Source organism: Eupeodes corollae, chromosome 3, assembly GCF_945859685.1.
Source record: "Eupeodes corollae chromosome 3, idEupCoro1.1, whole genome shotgun sequence".
Classification (NCBI taxonomy): domain Eukaryota; kingdom Metazoa; phylum Arthropoda; class Insecta; order Diptera; family Syrphidae; genus Eupeodes; species Eupeodes corollae.
In genome coordinates, this window is record NC_079149.1 from 81,254,267 (window position 1) to 81,281,079 (window position 26,813).

General features: G+C 35.6%; 1 protein-coding gene across 1 annotated transcript; it reads left to right on the forward strand.

The window, feature by feature from the left end:
- On the forward strand, positions 1 to 26,813 carry LOC129949637 (insulin receptor substrate 1). The gene is made up of 8 exons (XM_056061209.1): positions 1 to 841; positions 13,694 to 14,108; positions 14,170 to 14,350; positions 19,091 to 19,216; positions 19,286 to 19,431; positions 19,604 to 19,889; positions 23,586 to 24,200; positions 24,287 to 26,813. The coding sequence occupies exons 2-8, from the start codon at positions 13,724 to 13,726 to the stop codon at positions 26,331 to 26,333; spliced, it is 3,786 nt and encodes a 1,261-aa protein (XP_055917184.1). The 5' UTR covers positions 1 to 841; positions 13,694 to 13,723; the 3' UTR covers positions 26,334 to 26,813.

Genomic DNA, 26,813 nt, shown 5'->3' on the forward strand with positions numbered 1-26,813 from the left:
TTCTTAAGACGCAAAATTCTACTCCTGGTTTCCTGACGTTCTCTTTAAAACGCATCGGTGGGGTTATTACAATTCGAAAAATCAAAATATTGACAGGTTGAACAAAAATTTTCCAATCTTCAACTAAATAAAGATAAATTTTCGTGTGTGCTCTGAAAAAGTGAAAAATAAATATAAACCGTATATATGATGCTTGTTTCTGTTAGTTTTGCAATTATAATTTTTTAACTCGGGTCTCTTTTGCAATGTGTTTGTTATGCTATTTTCGAAGAATGGAAATGAAAAACTCCGCATAACTCTGTTATAAGTATCCGTAAACAGTTTCCATTTCCACGCCCATATGTAATTTATACACTGCGTCGTTAGTTCCTCTTTATGGTTAAATTTTATTTTATCACTGAAAGACTACGACACGACGGCGAAAGGAACGATTTTTATTTTAGTATATATTAAATAGGATTCTGGTCAATCTGCCACGTATTTTATATTTTTGTTTTTCTTCGTTCTATATTGTTAAAAAAGTAGAAGAATTTCAATTTAATATATCGTCGGAATCGGGTTGGGTTTGTGCAGTGTGTTAACCTTCATAACGATCACTTTGTATTGATGTAAATACCAACTTAAAAGTATACGTAACTTTTGTGGCACTACAATACGCTGGCTGTCGTTTTTATTTTTTTTTTAATTCCTATTCCTGATCTGAAATTTTCTTAAAATATGGCTAAACGAGTGGAAACCAAATAATACAAAACAAAATCAAAACAAATGAGCAACATTCGAAGGGTGGAAAGATCTGAAAGCTGTGACAAATGAATTAATAACAAAAAGAAAAACATAATAGGTAACAGTAATTCGTATTCATTTTGTATTTATTTCCATTTTCCTTAATCAGATTTGTTTTGCTGAAAATATTCTTGGTGCGAGCAAAGAAAAACACAAACAAAATATAGGTACTATGATCGTGTATTAAGCGATATCTAAGTTATTGAAACTTTTGAAGACCTTCCATTGTATTTATTTGTTGTTATTTTATTATCATCAAAATAAATTTTGGTAAAATGAGTGTTCTTTTTTTTGGCGAGTAGAAAAGGCAATTATACAAAAAAATTGAAAACAACGTGTTCTCTATGATTTTTAAACATGTTTTGTGCTAAATTATTGTTATGGGTATTTGATGCGAATCCAATTCTTTTATAAAAGCGCGCAACCTTCCAGGTATAAGATCAGATGGAGAAGATCAAGAAAAACAATAATCTGGGAGGTATTTTGTTTTCAATTCCGTCCTTCCGTCCTTATTTGCTCCATTTCAAGCTTTTCAATCCCCCGTTCTATAAGTTTCCTAATTTCTTAAGGTCATTGAACAATTTGAGTAAACAATGCAAAACAACAATGCTCTCCTGTTTTTTAAAGAGGTTTTGTCAACCGAATTGGGTTCTTGGGTAATTTCAGAGTCATAATATTGAGCCTTATTATATAGTTGGATATCATCCGGAAAATATTTTAAATGATCTGTCGAGTCATTTAAATGTATTTCATTTTTTCTAATTGTCTCGAAACTAAATGGTTCGTTTGTTTGGAACACGTGTTGAACCAATGCGTGATGTTTTTAACAACCCTAATCTTCGCGTCTCATTCTGAATAGAATAAAAAAAGCTATTGTCAAGTCCATGTCAAAAAAGGCGAATTGTCCATTGCGCTGGCGTGTTTTCTAAAAGTGTGAAAGCTTCTGAACAAAAGCTGGTGTGTTTCAGGACTCCGTTTTTTCTCTGAAACTCTCTCATTTAAATCATGGAGTAAGGAAGTCAATGGGGCTTTTGTGAGTATTGAGGCAGATTCGGCAAAAATGTGTTTAACGGTTAATGAGGGCAAAACAAAGTACATGCTGTCGTCAATAAAGGATATACAACACCAACGTTTTGGTCAAAACGTCACCATCGACAGACGTAACTTTGAGGTAGTCAAGGACTTTGCCTACCTAGGCACCGCTGTAAACGCAGAAAACAACACCAGCGCTGAGATCAAACGCAGAATAACTCTTGCTAACCGCTGTTTCTTTGGACTAAGAAAGCAATTGAGTGGTAAAGTCCTCTCTCGTGGGGCCAAAGTGTTTCTATATAAGACCCTTATCATCCCCGTCCTGTTATACGGTGCAGAAGCATGAATTATGATAAAAGCGGATGAAAACACCTTGGGTCGCTTCGAGAGAAAAGTTCTTCTTCTGATCTACGGTCCCGTATGCATCGAAGGGGAGTGGAGGAGAAGATGGAACGACGAGCTTTACGGGCTGTACAGCGACGTAGACTTAGCCAGAAGGGTAAAAGTCCAACGACTAAGATAGCTGGGTCACGTAGAGCGCATGGAAACCAATGCTCCGGCCCGGAAAGTCTTCGAATCCACACCCAAAGGACAGTGCAGTAGAGGAAGACCGCGGATCAGGTGGCGCGCAGAAGTGGAAAGAACTTAATATGTTTAAAACTAAAAACTTGGTATTTGCGTCAAGGATACCAAACATCTCGAAATTTTAAGGATTTGTATGACATACATACGTGAAGTTGAAAGAAACGCCGCACAATTGTTGAAACTCTACTGTGGATCATATCTTCGCGCTGTCTAGAATTGCATCAAAGTATTTGGAGAATTCTAAGAGGCTCTACGTTTGCTTCGTAGATTTTAAAGCGGCCTTTGACACGGTAAATAGGCAAGCATTGATCTACAAGCTATCGTCTATAGGTGTATTTATGAACTTCTTCTATTATACTCCAAATTCCTGGATTCAACAACTGCGGCAGTTTGGAATGGAAGCATCTTATCGGAATGGTTTGAGACGTCTACGGGCGTTTCCAAAGGATGTAATCTCAGCCCAATTTTGTTTGCCCTTTATATCGACGTTGTCACTGAAATTCTTCCGGGAGGTGAATTTTTTGCGGGCTCCTTAGTCAAAGTCTTACTGTATGCTGATAACCTGGTGCTATTGGCTGATACACCATGTGCTCTGCAACTGCAAATCAACAGACTTCAAGACTACTGTTCAACTTGGGGCCTAAAAATCAATACAAGTAAAACAAAAGCTATGATTTTTGAATCTAGACACCTAAGAAGGCTTTCGGAGGAATCATGGACCATCAACAATGAGCGCACCGATCGCGATGTAGTAAAGGAGTTCAAGTACCTGGGAGTGTTGATAACATCTTACCTTAACTGGAGTAAACATACAAAGGAGAAAGGTAGGGAAGGCAAACTAGCTATAAATCTGATGTGACCAATGTTTTTCAGCAACAGCAACATTGATGTAGCATCGAAGTACCCAGTGTTCAAAGCAACAGTCAATACTTGTATGTGTTATGGGGTGCAAGCATTTGGGTACGCACAATATGAGGAATTCTAAAGTATCCAGAGGTTCTTTTTCAAACGACTATTCCGATTACCTAACGCAACACCAACGTATGCTTTACATGTAGAGTCAGGTTTAGCACCGATTTACATCCAAAATCTTAAATCGCATGCCAAATATCTGACTACAGTAGTGAAAAGAGAAAACGGACTACATAATTCAATTCTGTTGAGGCAACTTCGAAGAAACGCAACACCTTTCAAAGAATCGACTATCTTGCTGCGGCATAAAATGTAACGCTTCTTTTAACTGAAAATAACGTTATTGAATGGCAGAATTTACTTCATGACCTGATTGCTAAAACTGATAATGCGATATATTTACAATATTTAGAAAGAGCATCCTTTTCAGAAAGTAGAAACATTTACAGGAACCTGAACCACCAATTGTCATCTGATATGAGTTATTTTTGCAAGGAACTGACTGCAGAAGCTATCGGTATCATCTCTAGGGCTAGAGTCGAAATACTTAATCTAAACTTTGTGCTTTTTAGATCCTATTTATCACAAATCTGCACTCTGCAATTTAAGAGAACTTGAAGGTACTCACCATTTTATAGCAGTTTGCCCAATATTGCAAGCCAGTTTTTTGACTTTGAATGAGCTTATTGATATTCTTAACGGATCAATTGGTTGGCTAAATCTCTTTAAATATTGTAAACATGCGTTGTCATATCGCAATAGTTTTTGAACCTTAAGAAATATTCTCCAAGTTAAAAAAATAACAAATATTTGTTTTTCAAATCATGAAAACAAAAACAAAAACTACTCCTTTTTTAAGATTCGCTTTTTCTTTAACAATTTTCTCTTTAAAAGTCGAATAAGTTGATAAAATAAATAAAAAATGTAAAAAACTGTTTATTGAAGATTTAAAAACTTTTATATTTTACTTACTCTTGTGCTCATGCAATTAAGCCATTCTAGTGGAAAAATGTATTTATTCAAGAAAAGGTTCAAGGCATGATCATTTTAAAAGTTATTGTATTTATTCAATAAATGTATTTAAAAAAAATCAAATTAATTCATAATTTACATAATTTAAGTCTCGTAAATAACTGTGAGTTCAGATTCTCTGCTTGATAATCATTAATTAAGCCGTCTGCAATTAAGAACTTAAATAACACCATAATCAACGCCAAAGATATGTTTTACCGTTAGTAAAGCTAGTATTTAGTTGAATATGCCTTTTGTCGTATAACTTCAGCACATCTGTCGGTCATCGTACCAACTAAAGCCGCACATTGAGAGGGTGTTATTTTATTCCACTCCTGTTAGATAATAAGCCACAAAGAGCTTCTATTCATGGGTTTTCTTGTTGCCACTGCCCTTTTTATAATACCCCATAGATTTTCTATGGGGCTCTGAGCTGGCCATTCCAGAACACTAATAGAATTGGTCTCAAACCAGGATTTAACGACCCGGGAGCAATGCTTCGGGTCCTTATCCTGTTGAAATATCCAGGCAAGTGGCGAATTGTGTGAGTATCTAAGATGTCCCTGTACATATCGCCAGTCATTTTTCCACTTATTACAATTGGGCCAACGCCGGATGCAGTGAAACATCCCCAAACCATTACAGAGGAGCCTCCGTGTTTTACGGTTTTTGTTTGTGTATTTTGGACCTTATTCCTTTAATGGTGGACGTTGTACATATGGTATACCATCGTTCCCAAACACATTGAATTTTGATTCATTACTCCAAACTACCAAATTCCAGAATCGAGAACTTTTTTGAAAATGATCTTTGGCAAATTTCAGTCTTCGAGAAATATTCTTTTTCGACAGGTTCGGTTTTCGTCTGGCGATTCGTCCATTCAAGTTTTTTTCCTTGAGGCGTCTTCGGATCGTTTGTGCTGATAGCACGAAGTTGTAATTTTCTTCCATTTGTGCCCTTATTTGAGTTGAAGTTAGAAAAGGATCTTTCTTGCTAAGCCTAACAAGTTGCCTGTCATCAGCAAGAGTGGTTTTTCGTGGTATTTTCGGGGTAAATTCTCGAAAAGTTCTATTTTTGTTTTTAAATAAGTAAGTGCATTACTGACTCTGTCCCGAGAAAAACCTAGTGTTTGGGTTACTTTTAAAATATTTTTCTCCTTTTGAAAGCTTTCCCAAATTATTTTCCTCTCAGTTGGGAACTTTTATTTTTCCCCATTTTAATGAAAATGTTGTGAATTTAAGGTTTAAATGCACTAAAAAAATGAATTTAATTGATTTATGAAAGAAAGTCGATCCAAAAACTATTTTTTACCACAATTCAAAAAAAGGCTTAATTATATGAGCACTCTAGTCGACTGTTTTTTACAAAAGATTCGAAATAAATGAGTAGACCTTGCTTACAACCTAAGATAACGGAATTTGTTAACTGCTATGGTCCAATCAGTATAAGAGTTGCAGGAAACCAATATTTTTAGTTGCATCGCATGATTATTGATGTGGCTTAATTGTGTGGGCACAAGTGTATAATGTATTTTAGTTTAAAAAATGTCTATCAGGCAGACGGCAGCTTTGCCATGTCCTTATGTTCTTAGTTTTAATAGAATGTAAAACTTATATATGGTAATAAAGAAATGTATCTACCTATCTATCTTATTGGGTTTCTTCTTCAGGAAGTTTTCGTTTTCCATTAATTTGGGTGTCATATTTATAACTTATGTACCTACGTCCAATGCTTTAATTTTACTCAATTTTTAAACTGGTGCTCTAGAGGTAAATTCAAAGAAAAGCGTCAGACACGACTGAAGGCAATTAATAAGATTACTGATTCATTTACAGTGAGTGTCATTGATATCCGTTTTTTTTTCTTTCCCTAGAAGCACTGTACTTTTTACTTTAAACTTTAATAAAGTTAAAACCCAGTTTTTCTTTAAAACCTTACTAATCTTACTAATATTATAAATGCGAAAGTAACTCTATCTGTCTGTTACTCGATCACGCCTAAACTACTGAACCAATTTGCATGAAATTTGGTATGGAGATATTTTGATACCCGAGAAAGGACATAGGCTACTTTTTACCCCGGGAAAATGCATTCCCATAGAAAAATTCAGTCGGTCCGATCGCTTTTACGCCTAAGCTACTCAAGAAATTTAAATGAAATTTGGTAAGGAGATAGTTTGAGACTTAAGAAAGGACAAGAGTTACTTTTGACCTCGGGAAAACAACGCATTCCCATTTGAAAAATTACTTTCCGAGGAATCTGATCGCTTTCACTCCTAAATTACAAGAAATTGAATAACATGTATTTGGATAATTTAGGTATTACAGGAAAACAACGCATTTCCAACCCTTTTAAAATAAGTGGTCGAGCATGTTAAACTTATCATACACGTATATGGCATTCTTTCTAATGCTGTTTTGAAAGTGTTAATGAGGTGGTTGTGATTGTGCAGCATTCTTTGTATTTTCAAAACAGTAGCCCTTATAAATCCTTGAATGTTTTGGCACCTGCGGTTGACCTCATAATTTTCTTCAACCTCGAAATCTGCAAGAATTTTGGCTGATCATTTGTAGGCAATAAAGAAAAATCCTATGATAAATATGTCCTTTAATTGAAAATCCAGGCATAAAAACTTCATTGTCTACTCCGAAAGATGTCATTTGGAAACACGAACTATATTTCCTTATACGGCTCAAAAATCGCCTTGATTCATTGTTTATAAAAACAGAGATTTTAGAGGTTTTTCTGGCTCGCCAAGTAATGGGAGTAAAACTTTACCATTAGAGCAACACATGCCAGGAGTTTCGTTTTTCCATCATTTTAGTGCTTCACTATAGAACTAATCGATGATTAATGTAATCAATTATAAGGTCATAATAAAAAGATGCGCCTTGAAATGCATCACATGTATTTCTTGTAAAAGTAGTTTTTCTTTGGCCTGATGTTCAGCGTTCAAAGTACGCCGCCGTCTTTGTCATGGGATTCTGACGCAAATATTGATTCATGTCACTTAGTCAGATAAACAAACAAATTATGTCGGACGTGGATGGAGATATCGTCGAGTACCTCTCAGTAGACAACGTTATGCACACGGAGCAAGTAGCTAGCAAGAAACCTTGACGCACCAAAGTTATGTAATTACTCGCCTAGGACGAAATATTATAAAAGCTATAATCAAGACTGGAATAGCAAAAGGAAAAAATGTTTTAATTCCCCGCATTCCGATAAATTCAACAGATTTGCCGTTTCAGTTTAAAAGAGTGCAGTTTCCTCTGAAAGCTGCATTTGAAATAACAATAAATAAAGCTCAGGGGCAAACGCTGAAAATTGCAGGTGTTGCAGGCCAAGGAAGGAAAAACAAAAACGTCGTATATAAAAATGTATTACAGTAACCTATCTTCTTCTTCAAATGTATTAACCTAAACTATGACGATCACACTTAGTATGGCCTCATCGCATCTCGGCACAATTCAAACATAAGTACAAAAAAATACAGCTCAGGTTTTTAATACTACTATCCGAAAAAACTATCTAATGCGGACGAAGTCGCGGTTAAAAGCTAGTACTTTATATTTAATAATTTAAATATATATACATTTTTAAATTAAATGACAGTCCAACCATCATGCCACGGGTACTGCATAAAATAGCAAATCAAGAAAATAAAATAAATAAAGAATACGACAGCTCAAAAAATAACACTTCATTAATATTGTTTTTTTTTACTTACTTATATTAAATTTTTAATTAATCTTGCTTACCATTGCCTATTTTGCTCCATTCTTCTTGAAGCCGTTGCCTTAGTGCACTTATTGACGAGACAGGGTTTTCGCAAACTCGACGGTCCAATTCATCCCAAAAATTCTCGATTGGGTTAAGGTCTGGAGATTTTGGAGGTGTTTGGATAACTTTTATATAGTTATACAGAAGCCATTCCCTTACAACATGTGGCTTGTGCTTCGGCTCTTTGTTCTGGTAAAATTTAAAATTCCTTAAAATGTCAATTTTTTAGCACTTTGCCTTAAATTTTCTTTTATGATCCGCAAATAGTATTCTTTATTCAATATACCGTCGATGAATACTAAATTTCCCATGATTCTTGCCGAAATGCACCTCTAAACTATGATGTGCTACTCCATGCTTCACTTGGTGTTCCTGCTTTAAGCACTTCATTTGGCTTGCGCCATACCATAACTTCCATCCGTTCCAAAGAGGTTATACTAACTTTCGGCAGCAAATATTACATCATCCCACCAAGTTACATCCTTATTTTTGGTTTAATCACGACTAATTGTCTTCATGGTTCGGCGTACTATTGATGCAGATATTTTCGTTTTGCTCCATTAACACTTCTTGCACAATTTTTGATGCACTTAACCAGAATTTGCTTAAATTTTTCTTACTGTAAAGTTCTTCTTTCGTTGTAACTTTTTTTTAGTTGACCCATCTGCTTCTTTAATTCGATCCTTCATTGTCTTTTATACCTCCGATCAATATCACCGACAGTGTTTGGATTTTTTTATATGTTTTACCTAAATTATGGAGAAAAATAACAAAGTTTATTTTTTCAAGGCTTGCATTTTTTTTTTGCGCCCCACGATTAACTTTTTAAGTAAAACCAAACGATCTTACACTAAATTGTTTTAGAAATGTATTATTTTAACGGTACTCTTGAATAGACAAACTTAACGGTACTCTTGAATAGACAAACTTGTAATGGGGGCATATGTCAAGCTCAGCAAAGAAAACAAAAAACCGAATATTAGTTTGTTGCTTACCTTTATCTGGTTTGCGAATGTGTAATGATTTACCACACTTTGTATTTTTCTTTCAATATTCGGGAGTTCAAATCCAATGATCACAGACGCCTTCTTTCAAGCCCTATTGTCGATTGCCAGTGTACACTACCGGTCAAAAGTTTGAGACCACCTCTGAAATATGAGAAATATCGAGTTTTAACCCCTAAACTGAAATTTTAGGGAAAAAGTTAATATGTGAAAAAAGTGAAGAGAGAGTTTTGTACTAAACATAAATTATTTATTTAAAAAAAAAACCAATAAAAGCCTTAAATTGAGTTTTCATCCTTTAAATTCAATATTTTTTTTTACAATTCTGGAGAATCTTCTTACGAGGTTTTATATATCGTTTTATAGACTTCTTTTTCCATTCGTCCGATCACTCGTGTTAGATTTCCTACTGCATCGAAGGAAAACATCCGCACACCATTACTGAACCGCCTCCATGCTTTACAGTTGGGACCAAACAGTCTGGTAGCATCTTCTGGTCAGCACTGCGTCTGACGTACACTCTGCGATTTAAACCAAATATCTCAAACTAGGACTCATCGCTCCATAAGACTCTGTTGAAGTCTTTATCTGTCCAATCCTTATGGAATTTGGCTCATTCCAACCGTTTGATCTTGTTTTGGGGTCGTAGAAGTGGTTTCCGCACTGCAACGCGCCCAAAACGTCCAGCCTTCGTTGTATCGTTGGTACAGATAATGATTTTGTCCCGGATTTCATTGATCTTGGCGCGCATTTCTGCTGCTGTTTTTTTCCTAGAACGCTTGCTTATGGTGATGATATGCAGATCTTCGGTTTTCGTCGTAACTCTAGGTCGTCCTTACCTTATTACCTTATCCTTAAAACCGCCGGTACTAGAGTAAAGCTGTATGGTCTTGTGAACTGGATATCTTCAGTTTTGTGGCGATTTCTCTTTCCAAATGGCCTTCTTCAATAAGGGTCATAATCGCGGATCGAGTTTCAATAGTTAATTACTTAACTTTTACCATGATGCGCACTTTGTTTACTGGAGAAGATCACAGTCTCAAATAAATTTAAATTGGATCACACCGAGCATTATATATAAAATCCTGAATATGCAGGGATTCAAATTTTACATTACCCTTTAATATTACCCCAGTCATAAAAAAATTCCAAATTGAATGTAAAAAGTCATACAAAATAAAAACTATGGGAAATCCAAATAAAAGCCAAAAACCCAATACTGTTTTTTTTTTTCACAAAATTTCTTATAATTTACACTTGCACCTTTTATGAATTGAAATATAAACCATTCAAAGCACACCAGTTAACAATGCAGTCAATATCAGTTTTGAATTTTACTGGCATCTAATCTTACACAGCTAAAAATCTTGAGATCATCGGCATATAAAAAACACTGTATAAAAGAATTAAAAGAAGTGGCCCAAGGTGGCTGCCTTGAGGAACACCTGAAAAGTTTATTATTTTATTTGATTAAACATCACCAATTTTAACATATTGACTACATCCAACCAAATAACTTTTAATCCAGTCAAGGAGAGCTGATTGAAACCCTAGCAGCTCAAGTTTTTTTCAAAAGAATATTGTGTTGCACACAATCAAATGCCTTTGAAAAATCGGTGTAAATAACGTCAAATTGCAAGCGATTTTCTAAACAACCAAGACTATAATTCGTAAATATTGATAATTGGTTGGTCGACAGCACAAAGCCATGCTGATGCTGGGAAATATGATTTTTAACTAAATTATACAGTTTATTTTTAACGATTGCTTCAAATTCTTTTAGAATTAACTGAAGTTTAGCAATAGGTCTATAATTTTCCACAGATCCCTTAGATCCTTAGATTTATGCAGAGGAGTAATCAGAGAATGTTTCCATGTATCTAAAAATATACCTTGTAGCAAAGAAATGGTGAAAATATAACACAGCGGGGCTACTAAATTGTATTTACAAAATTTTAAAAGAAGTGGAGGAATATTATCTGGTGCAGCGGAGAAACTATTGTTTAGAGAACAAGAAAACGATCTAAAATACACTTCATGTGCATTGAGGAAGCATGGCAGAATTGCCACGAAAATATGTGAGCACCTCGTAGTCAAATATAAGTCTAACCCCACCAAGTACTAACGTTTTAAGTTGCAAAATTTACATTAATTTAATTCAAAATGTTATAAATACATGCTAACTAAAATATCTGTCTTATTTATTTTACAGCTGAAAACACTTTTTGTTGTAAATAAGATCACATGCATCTTTGTTTGTTAAAAGAGAGTTAAAAAAATGAATCAATGAAATATTTTTACCAACTAATCCAAAGATTATATTCATAAAAAAAACGGTTCTAATTAATTTGCCGCCACTGTATGCATATTAAAGAAATACTTGAAAGATGCAAATATCTTCCAAGCTCAACAACCAATTGCATGATAACAATCAAGACAGGATTGCCACCGTTATGAAATCTTAAAACTACGAGTTGATTATGTGTGTAAAGGGCTTGAGATGTCTAATAGTAGACTTCTTAAATTAACTCTTTAACAGTGGAAAAAAGAGTTCTGTAAAACAATTAAAATGAGCAGGTAGCAATCTTTTTTATATTTGAATTGGATGCTACTTTTGTAAATAGAAGGCCTACAGACTTATTTCAAAAGTCCATTGATTAGTATTATAGCCAACACATAAAATAGCAACTCCATGAAAAATAAGAATTGTTTTCAAAACCGTTTACACACTTCTTCAATTTGTAACGATGTTAATATGTTGAACTCGCTAAAAATTGAACCGTCATACCTATTTCACCTGAAAGGGAGAAGATAGGTATACCGATAGCTACTTGTAAACTTCTGCTAAAAGAAACAGCTTTTGCGATAGCAAACTCTAGGTGGTACAATTTACCAACGTGCGCTTCTTCGCTTTACAAAAAGCTCAAAATGGTTCCACTGGTAGGAAGTAATTCTCTAGATGCATGTGGTATCACAATGTTCCTTTCTGCAGATTCAGAATCCACACACTTAGACCAAAAGCTAAGTGTGTGGATTCTGAATCTGCAGCCACTTTAACCTAACCTAATATGTTACCGTTTAGTTAGTTTTCTTAACTGATAACCATGATTCTTTTACCATTTTGTGCTGGGAGATTATAGAGCCCAATCTTAACGTTCAGATGGGTACTCTTGGCTTTAGCCAGGATGATGTTTTGGAATTCTATCTTTATTTAATACACTACCAAAGCATTAATTACTATAATTGAATAAATCGCTCATTTAATCATACAAAGGCAGGAATTGAACCCAGACCTCTGGATTCAAATTTTTAAATATACCGGGTGTTTTTTTTTAAATATGCATCCATTATCTTAGATTTGATTTTTTGATAGCTTTCACTTGGTTTATGTTTGGTTTAGTTTGTTATTTGTCTGCAGAACCTTCATGTTTTATTTAAAATAAATTAGTTTTTGGGTCCGTTACTACCATTCCTGTGTGCGAGTAATGTTGTCAGGGATGGAAGGGACCTACTGTTTAAAGCCTAATCCGAAAGGCTAATTGGAGAAAGGCCTTTTCATAACAAGAAATATTCTTGGAGGTTTTGTCAATTTCTTGCAATAGGCAGTACCCGTGAAAAAAAAACTAGATGACACAGGCAGAGTTTGAACCTAAGATCTCTGGCATGACAGTCCAACGACCTATCACGCCACGGGTACTACGCAATCGTTTTCTTATAAATACAATTTTTTAATCAGTCTATTTTCAAATCACCAAGTCTAATTATCTTTTAATCCGATAACTCGTATATAAAATGCAATAAATCACTAAAAGGAACACAATCAAAGATTGTTACCATGCAGTACATTTTGCTTTGCTATGGTATGATAATGTTTTGATCTAGTATGATTTTGTCGAAAAAACCAAGTTGAGAAAACACTTAAAATACGCATATCTTATAGGGCCCATACACTACACATGCCTGCATGCGCATACAGTGCTTGCGCATGCAAACTGCCAGTGTATGGTGTGAACTGTGTGTTTGTGCAAGCGGCATGAGCAATATCAAAAAATTTTGATATTTTCTTGCTTGTGCATGCAAGCATGAGTGGTGTGTGTGCTACATTTGCTCAGTCAAGGGCTAAAGCAATCAAAATTGCCGCAGCAGCGGAGTCGGAGCTTGACATTTTTTAAAGTTTTCTGTTCAGCGGTGAACACAAAACTGAATTTTGTACAGTTTGCATGCGTAGTGTATGGGGAAAAAGTGTTTGCGCATTTTTGTGCTTGCGCATGCAGGCATGTGTAGTGTATGGGGCCTATTAGTTGTAGATCAAATACCTCGCAACCCAGAAAAGTTCACTTATTAGGTTATGATGTACTTCTGTTGTAAACAACAAGAACAATTGTTTCAAAGTTAAACGTATAAAATAAAAACAGGTTAATTTTATTCGTGGTAAATATTTTCATAAAAAATTGTTTGTCTCTCCAGAAAAATTAACTTTCCTTGGTTACGAGATATTCGATCTGCATCGACGTTATTTAATTTGTAGCTTCTATGACACTGCTTGCAATGAATTAACAAAATGTATCTTTTTTTATTTTCAGTGTCAGCACTGTGAGAAATAAAGTTTTAAAATGTCTTCTAACACAAACAAACCGATTTTGAACATCAATGGTGTTGTACTCCATGGATACCTTAAGAAGTTAAAAACAATGAAAAAAAAGTATTTTGTACTTTACGAAGAATGCGGAAAATCTCCAGCACGTTTAGAATATTATGACAACGAAAAGAAATTCAAATCCAAAGTTAATCCAAAACGGTCTATAACACTTAGTAGCTGTATAAACATTAATCGCCGTTTAGACACCAAACACGATTTTGTTATAACATTGTCTACAAAAGATGATGGTTTTGGTATTGTTTTGGATTCCGAAGATGAAATGAATAATTGGCTTCGATCAATGCTCAAACTTCAAACTGGACCAAATATATTTGCAGATCCACCGAAACCATACTATGGTAAGAAAAACAATTAACTATTTGGAAAATAAAAATCATTATTAATTTCTTTTATTTTTAGAGCATGTATGGCAAGTTGTGGTCCAAAGAAAAGGTTTGGCTGAGAAAAAGGGCATTTTGGGGAGTTACCATGTGTGTTTGTCGTCAAAGTCGGTAACTCTGATACGTATTGGCTCAGAACGTACAAATATTGGCGAACAGCGAGCTGCAGTTATTGAATTCTTTTTGACATCAATAAGGAGGCATGTTAACAAATTTGTTTTAAATTTATTGTTTTTTTTTTACGAAATTTTTCAAACAAAGTAAGATTTTTGACAACTTTGGGGTAAATGAAGTAAGAGAAAACTTCACACGTTATAAATTTAATAGCAATTATTTAATTGAAAAGCAAGTATTTGCGTAAGAAATACTGTTCCAGATAAGGTTTTATTCACACAAATCCTCCAAAAGTAATTCAAATTAGCCGTTCACATTCGACATACAAAATGCAGGTCTCTTCCATCTCTTAATTGAGAGTTATGAGCCACTAAGCCCTAGAACTGTGGGCTGACGGTCAATCCAGCTAAAACACTAAAACAGAAATAGTGCTATTTACTAACAAGCGCAAAATACCTGATTTTAAAATACCTTCAATTGAAGGCTGCCCTCTTAAAATCTCTGAACACGCAAAGTATCTCGGTAGATCTGAACACCAAAGATAGACTCATAAAGGCATCGAATCCTAAAATTATCAGATGGATGTATGCGGTAATAATTAGACCAATACTAACCTATGGTAATTTGGTATGGTGGAAAGCTTTAGAAAAGAGCACGAACCTGAAAACTTTGACAAAAGTTCAAAGACATGCGTTCACTGGCATTACGCGAGCAATGAGATCCACTCCAACTGCGGGACTGGAAGTTATACTCAATCTAACTCCCTTAATATACTCCCTGAGATATAGTCAAACTAAAGTCTGGATAAACAGTTCCATAAGACATGCTCAGATCCTTCAAAAAGTTATGGGTACTACAACAGACTATAAAATACCCGAACTTGATTTTCATAAACCATTCCAGGCCGCCATCCCAAGCAGAGAGGAATGGATAGATAATATACCATACTCCAGTGAGTCATCAATAGCTATCTATACTGATCGCTCTAAAATGGACACTGGTGTAGGGGCAGGCTTCTATTCTGAATCTCTCAAGTTAACCGCCTCGCTTATCCTTCCAAACTACAGTAGCTTCTTCCAAGCGGAGGTCCTGGCAGTGACAACAGCTGCTAAAAAGGCATCAATGATGCCGATACCACGATCTGATATCACCTTTTACATTGATAGCTAAGCAGCAATAAAAGCGATTACTGCAACTGAGGTAACATCGAAGCTTGTTTCATGCTGCCGCGAAGAGCTTAAGGTATGGCGCACAGCACAACATTAGACTCTGCTGGGTTCAAGCCACAGCGATATACTAGGCAACGAGAAAGCCGATAAATTAGCAAGATTAGGGCCAATGCTTGACGTAAGCCAAGCTCAGCTAGTTAGCACCCCTACCTGTTATTTAAAACAGGAAATCTCAAAAAGAATAACTATCAAGGCCGATGAAAGGTGGAACCTTCTTGACACCTGCGGCACTACAAGAAAGATCTGGCCCTGTTTTAACGAACAAAGGGAAAGAATTATGCAGCTACACAAGGGATCACTTCTATCTCTTGTAAGCATAATAACCGAATATAATCTGTTAGGTTATCATATGAAAAAGATGGGAAACAGTTCAGATGATCTATGTAGAGGATGCGGTGACGAGGAGGTGCATGAAGACACTCCGCACTTTCTGTGTCACTTTCCCGCACTCTCCCATAAAAGGAAGAAACTCTCTAGTACGCCACGGTACGGTACGGTACTAACATTCTTAATGGCTTGACTAACTGAACACATAGGTTTTTCTTATTAGCTTGTGTAGCAACACTCACGGGTATCACAAGGGATCTGTATTGATCTAAGTGTGACGGTAAAGACAGCAACTGTCATCCCCTCAACCTAACCTAACCTAAGAGACATTTTCCTAGAAAACCAGAGACTCCCCAAACCATTATACTGCCAGGGTGGCCACTAATTTGGTTTGATTATTTTTTGTTGTTACTAAAAATAAAGAATACTCACTCCCTGGTACAAGTCATGTAATTTCTTGCAAATCTTAATCTTGCTTGTTTTTAATGGTGCCTTACACTTTATCTACTCTTCTAATTATAACTTACTTTTTATCTGCCTTGCATTAAGTTTATTGTGCCTTGCTTCATGTGCTTTAGTGTTTTTTTGAACATATTTTTCATTCATTCAAAAAATTGATGGTTGCTAAATGTATGAAGATATGTTTTTCCACTGCCACTGGCGCCTTCGTATAATAGTGTCAATGGATTCCTGGCCCGTTATCCTATATAGTTCTTCATTGAATATACAATTGGGCCAGGTTTCGTACCATTGGGTTTATAGGTTTTGTAGAAACCTATAAATGAAGGTCTGTAGATTCCTGAAAATCGTTGCTCAATATACAAAAAAAAAGAAGAAAAAAAACATTGCACAACATTCCGAACACAGATTTCAATTTCCTGATCCGTCTAGCGATATCTTCTTCGGTTCCGACTTCAGTAGAGACAATGCTTCCAAGATAATGAAAACTTTTGACTTTTTTTTTACTGGTTGTTGAGCAATTTTTATCAGAGAGGATGAGTGGGAGGATCCAAGGCTAAACATCTTAGTTTTTCCATTGCTGATTTTTTTCGCACTTCGATTTCTGTTTCTCTACCCATCCTTGTTGTTATTAAGTGGAGACCCATTCTCCTATGAGATAGCTAACACATTGTCTGCGTAGTCAATATCAGGTATGTTGTTACAATCCATTTATCCCACCATTTCTCGTCAAGGCTGACCGCAGAATATCACTCATCACCATTTGAGCTCGCAAAAAACGGAACACTTCTGCCTAATGTTAGACAAAAACTTAACATAGGAACACCACTTGCTACAAGCAAATATCTTCTCAAACAATATGCTCTAGAATCAACAAATGCTAGATGGTCACAGAGTACCACCTGCCTAGCAACCAAGCAAATATGGCCAAGCATTGACTGACAACGGTCAAAAGGCTTGATATCCTTGAGCAGACAAAGTACCTTCCATGTACATGTCCAGCTCCCTCCATTAGAAGGAATAACTTTCTCGGTAATCCCTTCTTCGATAATACCATTGAACTGGCAACGATTGACACAAAATATCTCTCTAACTTTAATAAAAATACAAAATGGTTTGTTTAAGTTCATTACTCTCCCATGAGTAACCTCATTAGTGGTATCACAATGGACCCTTGAGTTCTAGGTGCGTCAATGACATCTGGACAGCCTCTCCAACCTAACCCAACCTAATAAGAACAGAATTGGTGACAGTACGCAGCCCTGTCAGACTCCGCCTTAGACTCCAAACTCGCCCAACAAGCTACCTCCGTGTAAGACGTTACATTCGGAACCCTCCGAAGCGGCCTTTATAATAGAGATGAGTTTATCGGCGATACTCCTCCTCCGCAAAGAAAACCATATTTACCATCAGTGGATTTTATTAAGGATCTTTTGGGTTTTACAGCATTTGAGAACAAAACCTGTCACATCTTTTTAAAGGTGACACGCTTATAAAAGCAATGCAATCAGAGTGAGAGGAAAACGTCCTGTTTTCCCTGTGCTGATTATAATTGTTGAACAGAGTATATACTTTTGAAATATTATTGACTTGGTGTTATTTACAAATATTTATTATTTTTTTGGTTTTCATAAAGAGATTTTCATTTATAGCATTTTTGTGTATAAATGACTATCGAATTCCAAAAACAAAATATGTACATAGCTCCAGTTATGATTTAAATGTTGCAAAAAACTTCGAAACTTGAGGTAGTACTTTACTAAACAACATGTTCTTGAATTTTAGGTTAGGAGCACCTATCTGATCTATATTGACCTTTTTGATAATTTCATTTTTTTTTCTATGGCATTGACGAGACGGACGTCACATAGGTCGTCAAAAAGTTTGCTGCTAGTAATGTCTTTTTTCTTTTATCTATCCCTAGGCATTCGCCGAGGTATCGTCTCCCTTTTTTTGTTCTTAAAATTCATTTTTTTTCTGTGTTGAGGCCTGTTCAATTGTAAAAGTTATTTTGTGTGTTAAGTAGCTGTATAAATTGGAATGATAAATTGGAAACTATTGGGCCTAGTTTTGACTGCATTCATATATACATATTCTTAAGAGAACTTTATAGCCGCTTCTTAAATACAATTATGGTGAGATCGAACTCAGGAAATCCGCCCTTTTTTGATGATCGTTTCTATCATAAAGGGCACAGCCCAACAAGCTTACGGGATACGAGTGTAGGGTATGGGAGCCTTCTTCGTTTTACGCGGCTTATTTATAATAGGTGTTTTTAGTTATTTACGAACGATCCAACTTTATCATGTGTCCCAAAATTCTTCTTGGAAGGACATCACTAGATTTCGTTGGCCATATGGTTTCGATTGGAATCGATTTAAGATTTGTGAAAATAAGATAATAAAAGTACACTTATCGTTTATCAAAACGGCGCACTACAGCGCTAATTAGATCTCAGGCTAGGTTGCCTTGAGATCGCCATTTCTACACTTATCGTTTTTGCTTTTGAATCGAGGTTCACGATGGCTTGTTATCTTGTTGTGTTTAATCGTTAGGCTGCCTTCTATTTTTATTTGATTTTGATTTTTGGAGCCAGTTTCGATTTAGTGAACTCACTTTTTATATGTATTGTGAGCCTGTGCGTAGCTCCTTTACTTTAAACAAAGTTGTATTGTTTCGCAGGTTTACTTGTTTCATACAGATTTCAATTTTCTGTTTTTTTGCGTGCTTGGTTCAAGGATACATAAGTTTTTGAAGTTTAATATTCTCAAAGTCATACAAATATTAAAACGTAATTTTTATTTTTTAAAGATGTGGCGATTCAAAGTGTTATTTTTACATGGAGGTTGGAAGACATAGCATGATTGGAGCTGGTGAGCTTTGGATGGAGACAAAAGACGCATTGATTGCTCAAAATATGCATACCATGATTCTGAAGTATATAATAATAAATAAATTCCTCATCAAAACAATATAATTTTTAATATTACTTATTTTACCTTAAAGTGTTATGTCTACTAGTGGAGATGATTCGTATGGCCCTATGCGTAAGAGATCATCATCAGCAACGGAAACATCAAAGCCAGTTAATATTCTTCAACGCAGGCAGACTCATTCTGGTGGTAAAACTATAACTTCATCGCCGATAAGCAGTAAGTATTTCCATTACTCATCTCATCTTTTGCGAAAACCATGTCATTAAACTTGTTAAGTAAATTAGTTGAACGCATCACAAACTTGATTTAGATAAAAGATTTATATGTTTGCTTAGTTTAATTTAATTTATGTACATATTAAAGTAACAAATCATTTTCTATTTTTTAGCATTAAATCGCGATCGATGCGACAGCCTCCCATCCTCGAGAAACCGAGCTAACACAGAAGGTGGATACAACAAATGCGATAATTCATCAATGCCTCCCTCAAGAACGATGTCGTCCTTAAGTACCGTGCCAAGCCTAGCATACAACAGACGTAGCCATAGTCCTCCAATCAACAATAACGCCTCTGAAAGTGATGGATCAACATTGAGTATCGATGAAACTGATAGTATGAAACACTGCCCATCTACAGACGAAAGTCCGTGTTATCCATCAACACGTTTTTATAAGTATGTTTTCATTGTGAAAAGGTTTAAACTAATGATATAATTTTAGGGTTTTTCTATTTCATGTGATTAATTGAAAACTGTATACAATTTTTTTTTACAAAAATTATAAAATTAGGTCCCTTTCAATATTGGAACAGTTTAGACTTGTAAGTCATTCTATTCGTATATCTAGTCATGCCATAAATTCTATTACAAAACTTCAAGGCCCTGTTGTCTTTAAATCTTTACATCAGTAAGCAATACAAAAACGTTTTTAGTTTCGCTTCTGTTACCGTGGAGTGATGCGCTAAAGAAAATAGAATTGCAATTAATTAATTAATTATCGCCATCTACATTAGGAGTGATGTTGTTTATCAGCTCTTACCGTAATTTTCCGTAAATAAGCAAATCACTCACTATTGTTTCCTTAATCGAAGCCCTAATCTAGACAGAGTATCAACGTCTCGTGATGCTTTGCCTGATTCCATCCAAAGAATTGTTTCGTCCTATCCTCGCACTGAAATCGTTGTTACGGGCGATTTCAATGTACACAAGTCTTCATGGCTTCAACATTCGGGCCAGACAACATACGAAGGAGTGTGTGCTGTGATCTTCGCTGAGTTGTACCACCTAACTCAGCTCTTTAACGAGCCCACTCGAATATCGGACGTGATAGGTCGAGCAGAAAACACCCTTGACTTGTTTCTTGCCTCTAACCTTGATAAGTACACTATTAGTGTTCTATCTTCTCTAGGGCTGGGAAAGAGAACTTTTATCCCGAATAGGGTTAAAAGCATCAGACCTAAGGAAAACGCATGGCTGTAAAGAGGTTGTTAGGGTCAAGAACGTAAGTTTCTGTTGATTTAAAGCCAATTCAAATGAGGAAAACCGGAATAAGTTCAAGCAAGCCAGGAAGGCATGCAACGCCCATATTCGACGGACCAAATTTTTACATGACCAAAAATTACGGGAAAAAATACTGCAATGTCCTAAAGGCAGTACAAATTTTCGGTCATTTGTAAAAAATATGAGGAATTCTTCCTCTTCCTCGGTTCCTAAGCTCGTTGTCAATGACACTCCATTTGTTTGTTCTTTAGAGAAAGCTAATCTCTTCGTTAGGCAGTTCGCCGCCAATTCAACTCTGCCAGTGAGTGTTATGAATCCGCCTGTCATCGAGCGCGTTAGTGATTCTATGAGGCCAATCTTTTTTCGCACTCGTACTGTCCTAAAAAATCTTAATACACATAAACCCGCTGGTCCGGATGGTATACCCGCTATTGCTCTATAGAGGTGTTCTTCAACGCTGGCAAAACCACTTAAGCTTTTCCATCTGTCCTACCCCTCTGGTCGCGTTCCGAGCGGATGGAAAACTGCATTTGTCCAGCCTATTCCCAAAAAAGGCGAATCTTCCTCACCCTCTAACTACCGACCGATTGCTCTTACGTCCCGTCTTTCCAAGGTCATAGAAACGCTGGTAAATTATCAGCTTAAGAAATATCTCAATTACCGAAAGCTTCTTAATGACAGGCAGAACGGCTTTCGCAGCAATAGGTCCACTGGTGATCTCATGGTTCATCTCACCGAACAGTGGAGAAAATCTTTACATCGTTTTGGAGAAAGTAAGATTATTGCACTTGATATTTCCAAAGCATTTGATAGGGCTTGGCATCAAGCTCTCTTATTGAAAATGCGTGCTTTCGGTTTTTACGAGTCCCTTCTTCGTTGGATTAGTAATTACCTTTCGGATCGTTCAATACAAGAAGTATTGGATGGGTTCAAGTCTGAAAACCACATAGTAAATGCTGGTGTGCCCATTGCTCTGTTCTATCTCCAACACTCTTTCTCATTTTTATTAATGATCTCCTGTCTGCAACATCTAATCCAATACATTGTTTCGCTGACGACAGTACTCTTAGCTTTTTATATTCGTTTTCAGACTCGCATCCCTCTTCTTTGGATGTGGAACTGCAACGACAAAATATGATAAGCTCATTAAATTCCGACCTAAACAGCATTGTACAATGGGGATTAAAAAACCGCGTGGAATTTAATGCTTCGAAAACGCAATGCTGTCTGTATCGTTAAGGCGAGATGCACCCCCTTGCCATTATCTACAAAACTTATATACCTCCAAAGCTTGAGTATAACTCCCATATCTAGGCTGGTGCACCTGCAACCTACTTAAGTCTCTTGGACAGCATTGAACGGAGAGCATTTAAATTATTAGGTGATAAATCATCATAGGATCATTTACATCGCTTGAACATCGGTTTATGCTCAAGAGAAATAGCCAGTTACATTCCTTAAACAGTTCAACCGTTATACTCGCGCTTCTAGGAATGTTCATCAATATACCCTCGGTCGTATTATCAAGAATAAAGATTTGTTCTTTAGCCGTACTACGCGAACGTTTTTCCCAGCCATTGCAATATTCAGGATTTCAAAACCAATGTGCACCGATACCTCCTTTCAACCCCTCTCTCCTCTTACTAGTGCTCACACTGTGTCTTTACATAATAAGGGTAGTAATATCCCCTTAAGTGTGTCCCTTTACCAAAAAAGGTTCTCCGCCAGTTTGATATGTGTTTAAGAACATATAACACCGCAAAAAGTAGTTGCCCGAGCGCTGCACACATTTGTACGCTTATAAAAGCAGTACTAAAACCAGAGAATTGGATATATCTACTATATCCTTTTCAATGCACGTTAAGGGCTATCAAACTCAAATTGTTGTGTATGACACATACGTATGGTTGTTAAGTTGTACCATAGAGATGTGATAGAGCGTTTGGTTTAACAAACACGCTTTTCAATGAAGATAAATAAAATCTTCTACACGATTTTCGGAGACAAACAAAACCAAGGGAACACAAAAGCCTCTTAGGGTCAATATCATAGGTTTCAGATAAACTTAAGATTGGCTTTCGGAAAGTCCATATTTTAATCGTTAACATTATTTTCGTAGTCAGAAATAAAGAACGGAAAAGAGAACGGAGGTATTGTCATAAATATTAACAAGAACAGTGCGTGCCACTATGGGTCTATAGCCGCAACGTTTTTAAGACAGAGTTACCGAAGGTATTGCTACAAATATTAACAGAAACAGTTAGTGTCACTATGGGTCGATAGCCACAACGTTTAAGGGTTGGCATTAAAGCTACTGTTGGTCAGTTTGAGCGAAGCTACTTTTTTAATTAAGCTTATGTTATGAAAAAATAAATGAGAAAGTTCGTGTCTTACGGTGTTTAATGCTTGTCACAGAAGTTATGGCAAGACTAGGTACAAACTTCTCGTGTTTTAAGAATTACTCTAAAACTAGTCAAATCGGGCTAAAATCGTAATTAAGTTCTTTTTGTATGTCTTAAGCCTCAGCTAAATGAAATCTATTTATTTTACTGCGTAATAGGATATGCTTATGGAATGTTTTGTATGTTTGAGGTTCCACACCGTCTCTTCAATATTTGTTTAAATGCCTGGTTTTAAGTCTGTTCTGTAAAATATATTTTAAAGCTCAGAGCATATAATTTAGACATATTTCAATCAGATTTGATAGAAATAATTTAATCACAAAATACACAAATTCAAATTTTTTTGACTTAAATGTAGATATATGGATATTTAGATAAATCTCAAAAAATAAAAACTGTTTCCTAAGATTAAAAGTAAAAGCTACATTTACTACTTAGACTAATATAGTGACTTTCTTTTTCTTTTTAGTTCTCATTCTCCTGGGGGAGTAATTCCTGAAGAAAACTGCGATGAATTTTGGTATGCTGAAAATAAAAAGCAAAATGTTGTTACATCATCGATGTTCAGCAAATTGAATATTCATGGTGGAATGGATTCCGATGGCTGTTTAAATTCTTCTTCTTCCATTGAAATCAGAAAAACCCTGCCTTCTAGTTCAAGAAATCTAGCAGTCGAAACAGAAAGTCAATATATGGACATGGGTAACTCAATGTCAGAGTATATGGATATGGGAAATTCGTATGGAAGTCAGTCTATCGAGAAGGGTAACACTTCAATCGCTTCCGCCGAAACAGTGTGCTGTGATACAAATTTAGCTAGTGCTGAATGCAACAGCATTTCGTACGGAAACAGTCGAACATCAAGTTTCACAGAAGAAGGTGTTGATGGTTATGTTCATATGTCGCCTCAAAATTCAGATTATGTTGATATGGAACAGTCTTTGAAAAATAGGCGAACATTTTCATGCTCAAACCAAGCTACACGTAATAACGTTTCAGGTAATGCGTTAAAGGACATGAGTTTTGCAGAATATTCCTTGGAAAAAATCAACCCAAGTATTTTGCCTGACGAAGATGAAATGATGTAAGTAAAATATCTGTTTGTTTTTTTTTTAAACTCCTAAACTAGTATTAAAAGATTAATTTATTACTCATTCTATATTTTTTTAGTCCTCTTAATGAAAGACCTCCACGTGCCTATTCTGTTGGAAGTCGTATGGAACACCATAATCAAAAGCTTCGCATTGAAGTAATAGCCAACTCCGAACAAAATAACTGCCGAGTACGAGCGTTTTCTGTTGGCTCCCGGTCAAAAGTACCCCGTTGTGATCTTCAACGTAATATATTATTGTCGAATGCAGCAAATATAAAGAAACCAAACGTATGCAATAGCAAAACGTCAATTGCTAGCCTCGACCCAACATCAGAAAATACATCGAGAGGTAGAAAATCTTCGAGTGCACCCCTTCTAATACATAAAAGTCAGAATTCCGTTGATAGAATGGACGATCTAATGGAGATCGATTTTTCGAAAAATTCAGGCAGTAGTTCTTCGAATTCGCATTCATTGCAATCGACAGGTGCCTCTTCCCCCTACATAAATGCTCCAAAAAGTAGCCAATATCGTAATAGTATTTTAAGCAGTTCACCTGGTCACAATACTTTCACTAATAAATCACATGACAACCGTTCAGATCCAATACAAATTCGAAGAGATAATGGTTATCTTGAAATGAGACCTGTAATTTATTCACACAGCTCAGGTAGCTATGATGAACCCACATTTTCAGTGCCAAATCTAAGTGCATCGCCAGAAATATCTGAAAGTCTGACACATCGAATGAAATTGGAGGATTCTGGAAAAATCACAACTCCTGATGGCTATTTAGAAATGTCATGGAACGGCAACAAAAACAGCTCAAGCTTTAAATCTTCGTCGCCATCTTCTTCATTAACAGAAAAGAAAATAAAAAGTCATCCGAAAATGCAGTCTTTGGTGAACAATCGAAGTCTAATAACTGCAAGTAATACTTCACAGCTTTCAATTTTGCAGGAAAAAAATACATTAGCACATTGCAGTCAAAAACCTTCATTAAATAAATCTGAAACAGCTCATCGCAAACGACTGACAGAGCATATGAATAATTCATTCACGATTTCTGAAGAAAAAACAATCAACACTGATTTATCGGAAAAATTCAAGAATTTATTAAAACAACTTTCCTTACAAAATAATTTGGATTTGTCAAATGTAAAAACTGACTTATCAACCGCTGATTACGAATGCTACAACTACCTTCATTTTTCTGCGTGTACTAAACAAAATTCTTTGAATAATAAGGATGAAAAGACTATCCTAAGGTTACAAAACTCAAAAGATGATTACTGCCAACTAAAGGCAGATACAAATCAATATTTACAAAAATCTAGTTCCTCATATACCAAGGTAGTGTCAGATGACAGTAATTGTAGTCTAAACAAAAACGACTCATCAATAAGCGATGAAACATCAGAAACTGATAAAGATATAAATCGAGCTTCAAAGTGTAATCCCACATCACCATTTTCGCCATCACTCCGCAATCACCGTTTAAACAATGCCAATCGTCAAGCAAAGGGCTCAGGGTATGAACTGTTGCATATCTGTAGTGACAGTTCGTTACAAACTAAGAAAAATATATCGAGGCCGAGTTCGGTGAACAGTGACCGCATTTTTTCTCTTGAAAACACACAATATCGTCCTAACTCTTTAAACAACGATTGTTTACAATCCAACTCAGTTTCATCTTCAACGGCGGCTCTTTGTTTTTCATCATATTTATCTCAAAACAGCTGTGATAACAGAAGCCAAGAAACACTCAAGTCTGAGTCCATAAACAATAACGACGATAACAAACAAAAGAGTACAGGTTCTGTGTCTCCTTCATCGAAAACCGTAGCCCTTTACCAACCGTCGACAAATGCCGAACTAGGACTGCATTATGCAAGTCTCGATTTACCCATCAGTTCCACAAAAAATTCCAATAAAACTTTGTTTGGCGCTCTAAACAATCCCGCGAGAACTTCAACTACAGATGATAATTCTACACGCCTTAGCCCAAACACAAACCTAAGTACCAACACTTCTTCCCAGCAATCTGCTTTCACCTACGCTAAAATTGATTTTAATCAATGCGAGATTAAAAAGTTAAAATCGGTAACACAAAACAACCTTTAGAATATTACGTACGAGTGTATAAGGATACAAAATAGAAAAAAAAAAACTAGTTAAACATCAATGACTTCCAAAAAGAACTAACAAAACAAATATTTGTTATTAATTATTACTCAAACCTATATCTGATGGTGCAAAAACATGTTATTTTTGTTTCCATACTCAGTGCAATATCGTCTTTTTTGTTTTAATTTCAAAAAAATATAAAATATTATATAAGAACAAAGAACAAGAAAAAAGTAAACAATCTTTTTATAAAGTTAAAAACGTTATTTTGTTTCTTTTTTTATTTGTGAAAAAAAACAAAAATATTAATTTGGAATTTCAATTTATACACAAACAAAAATACCCAATTTATTTAATATAGAAGTGTGGTTTTTAAATTACATTGTTCAATTCTAGTTTTTTTGTTTTGAATCCCATAATGTGAGTACATAAATGTATAATATTTAAATTCTAAATAAAAAAGTAATTAATTTTAAA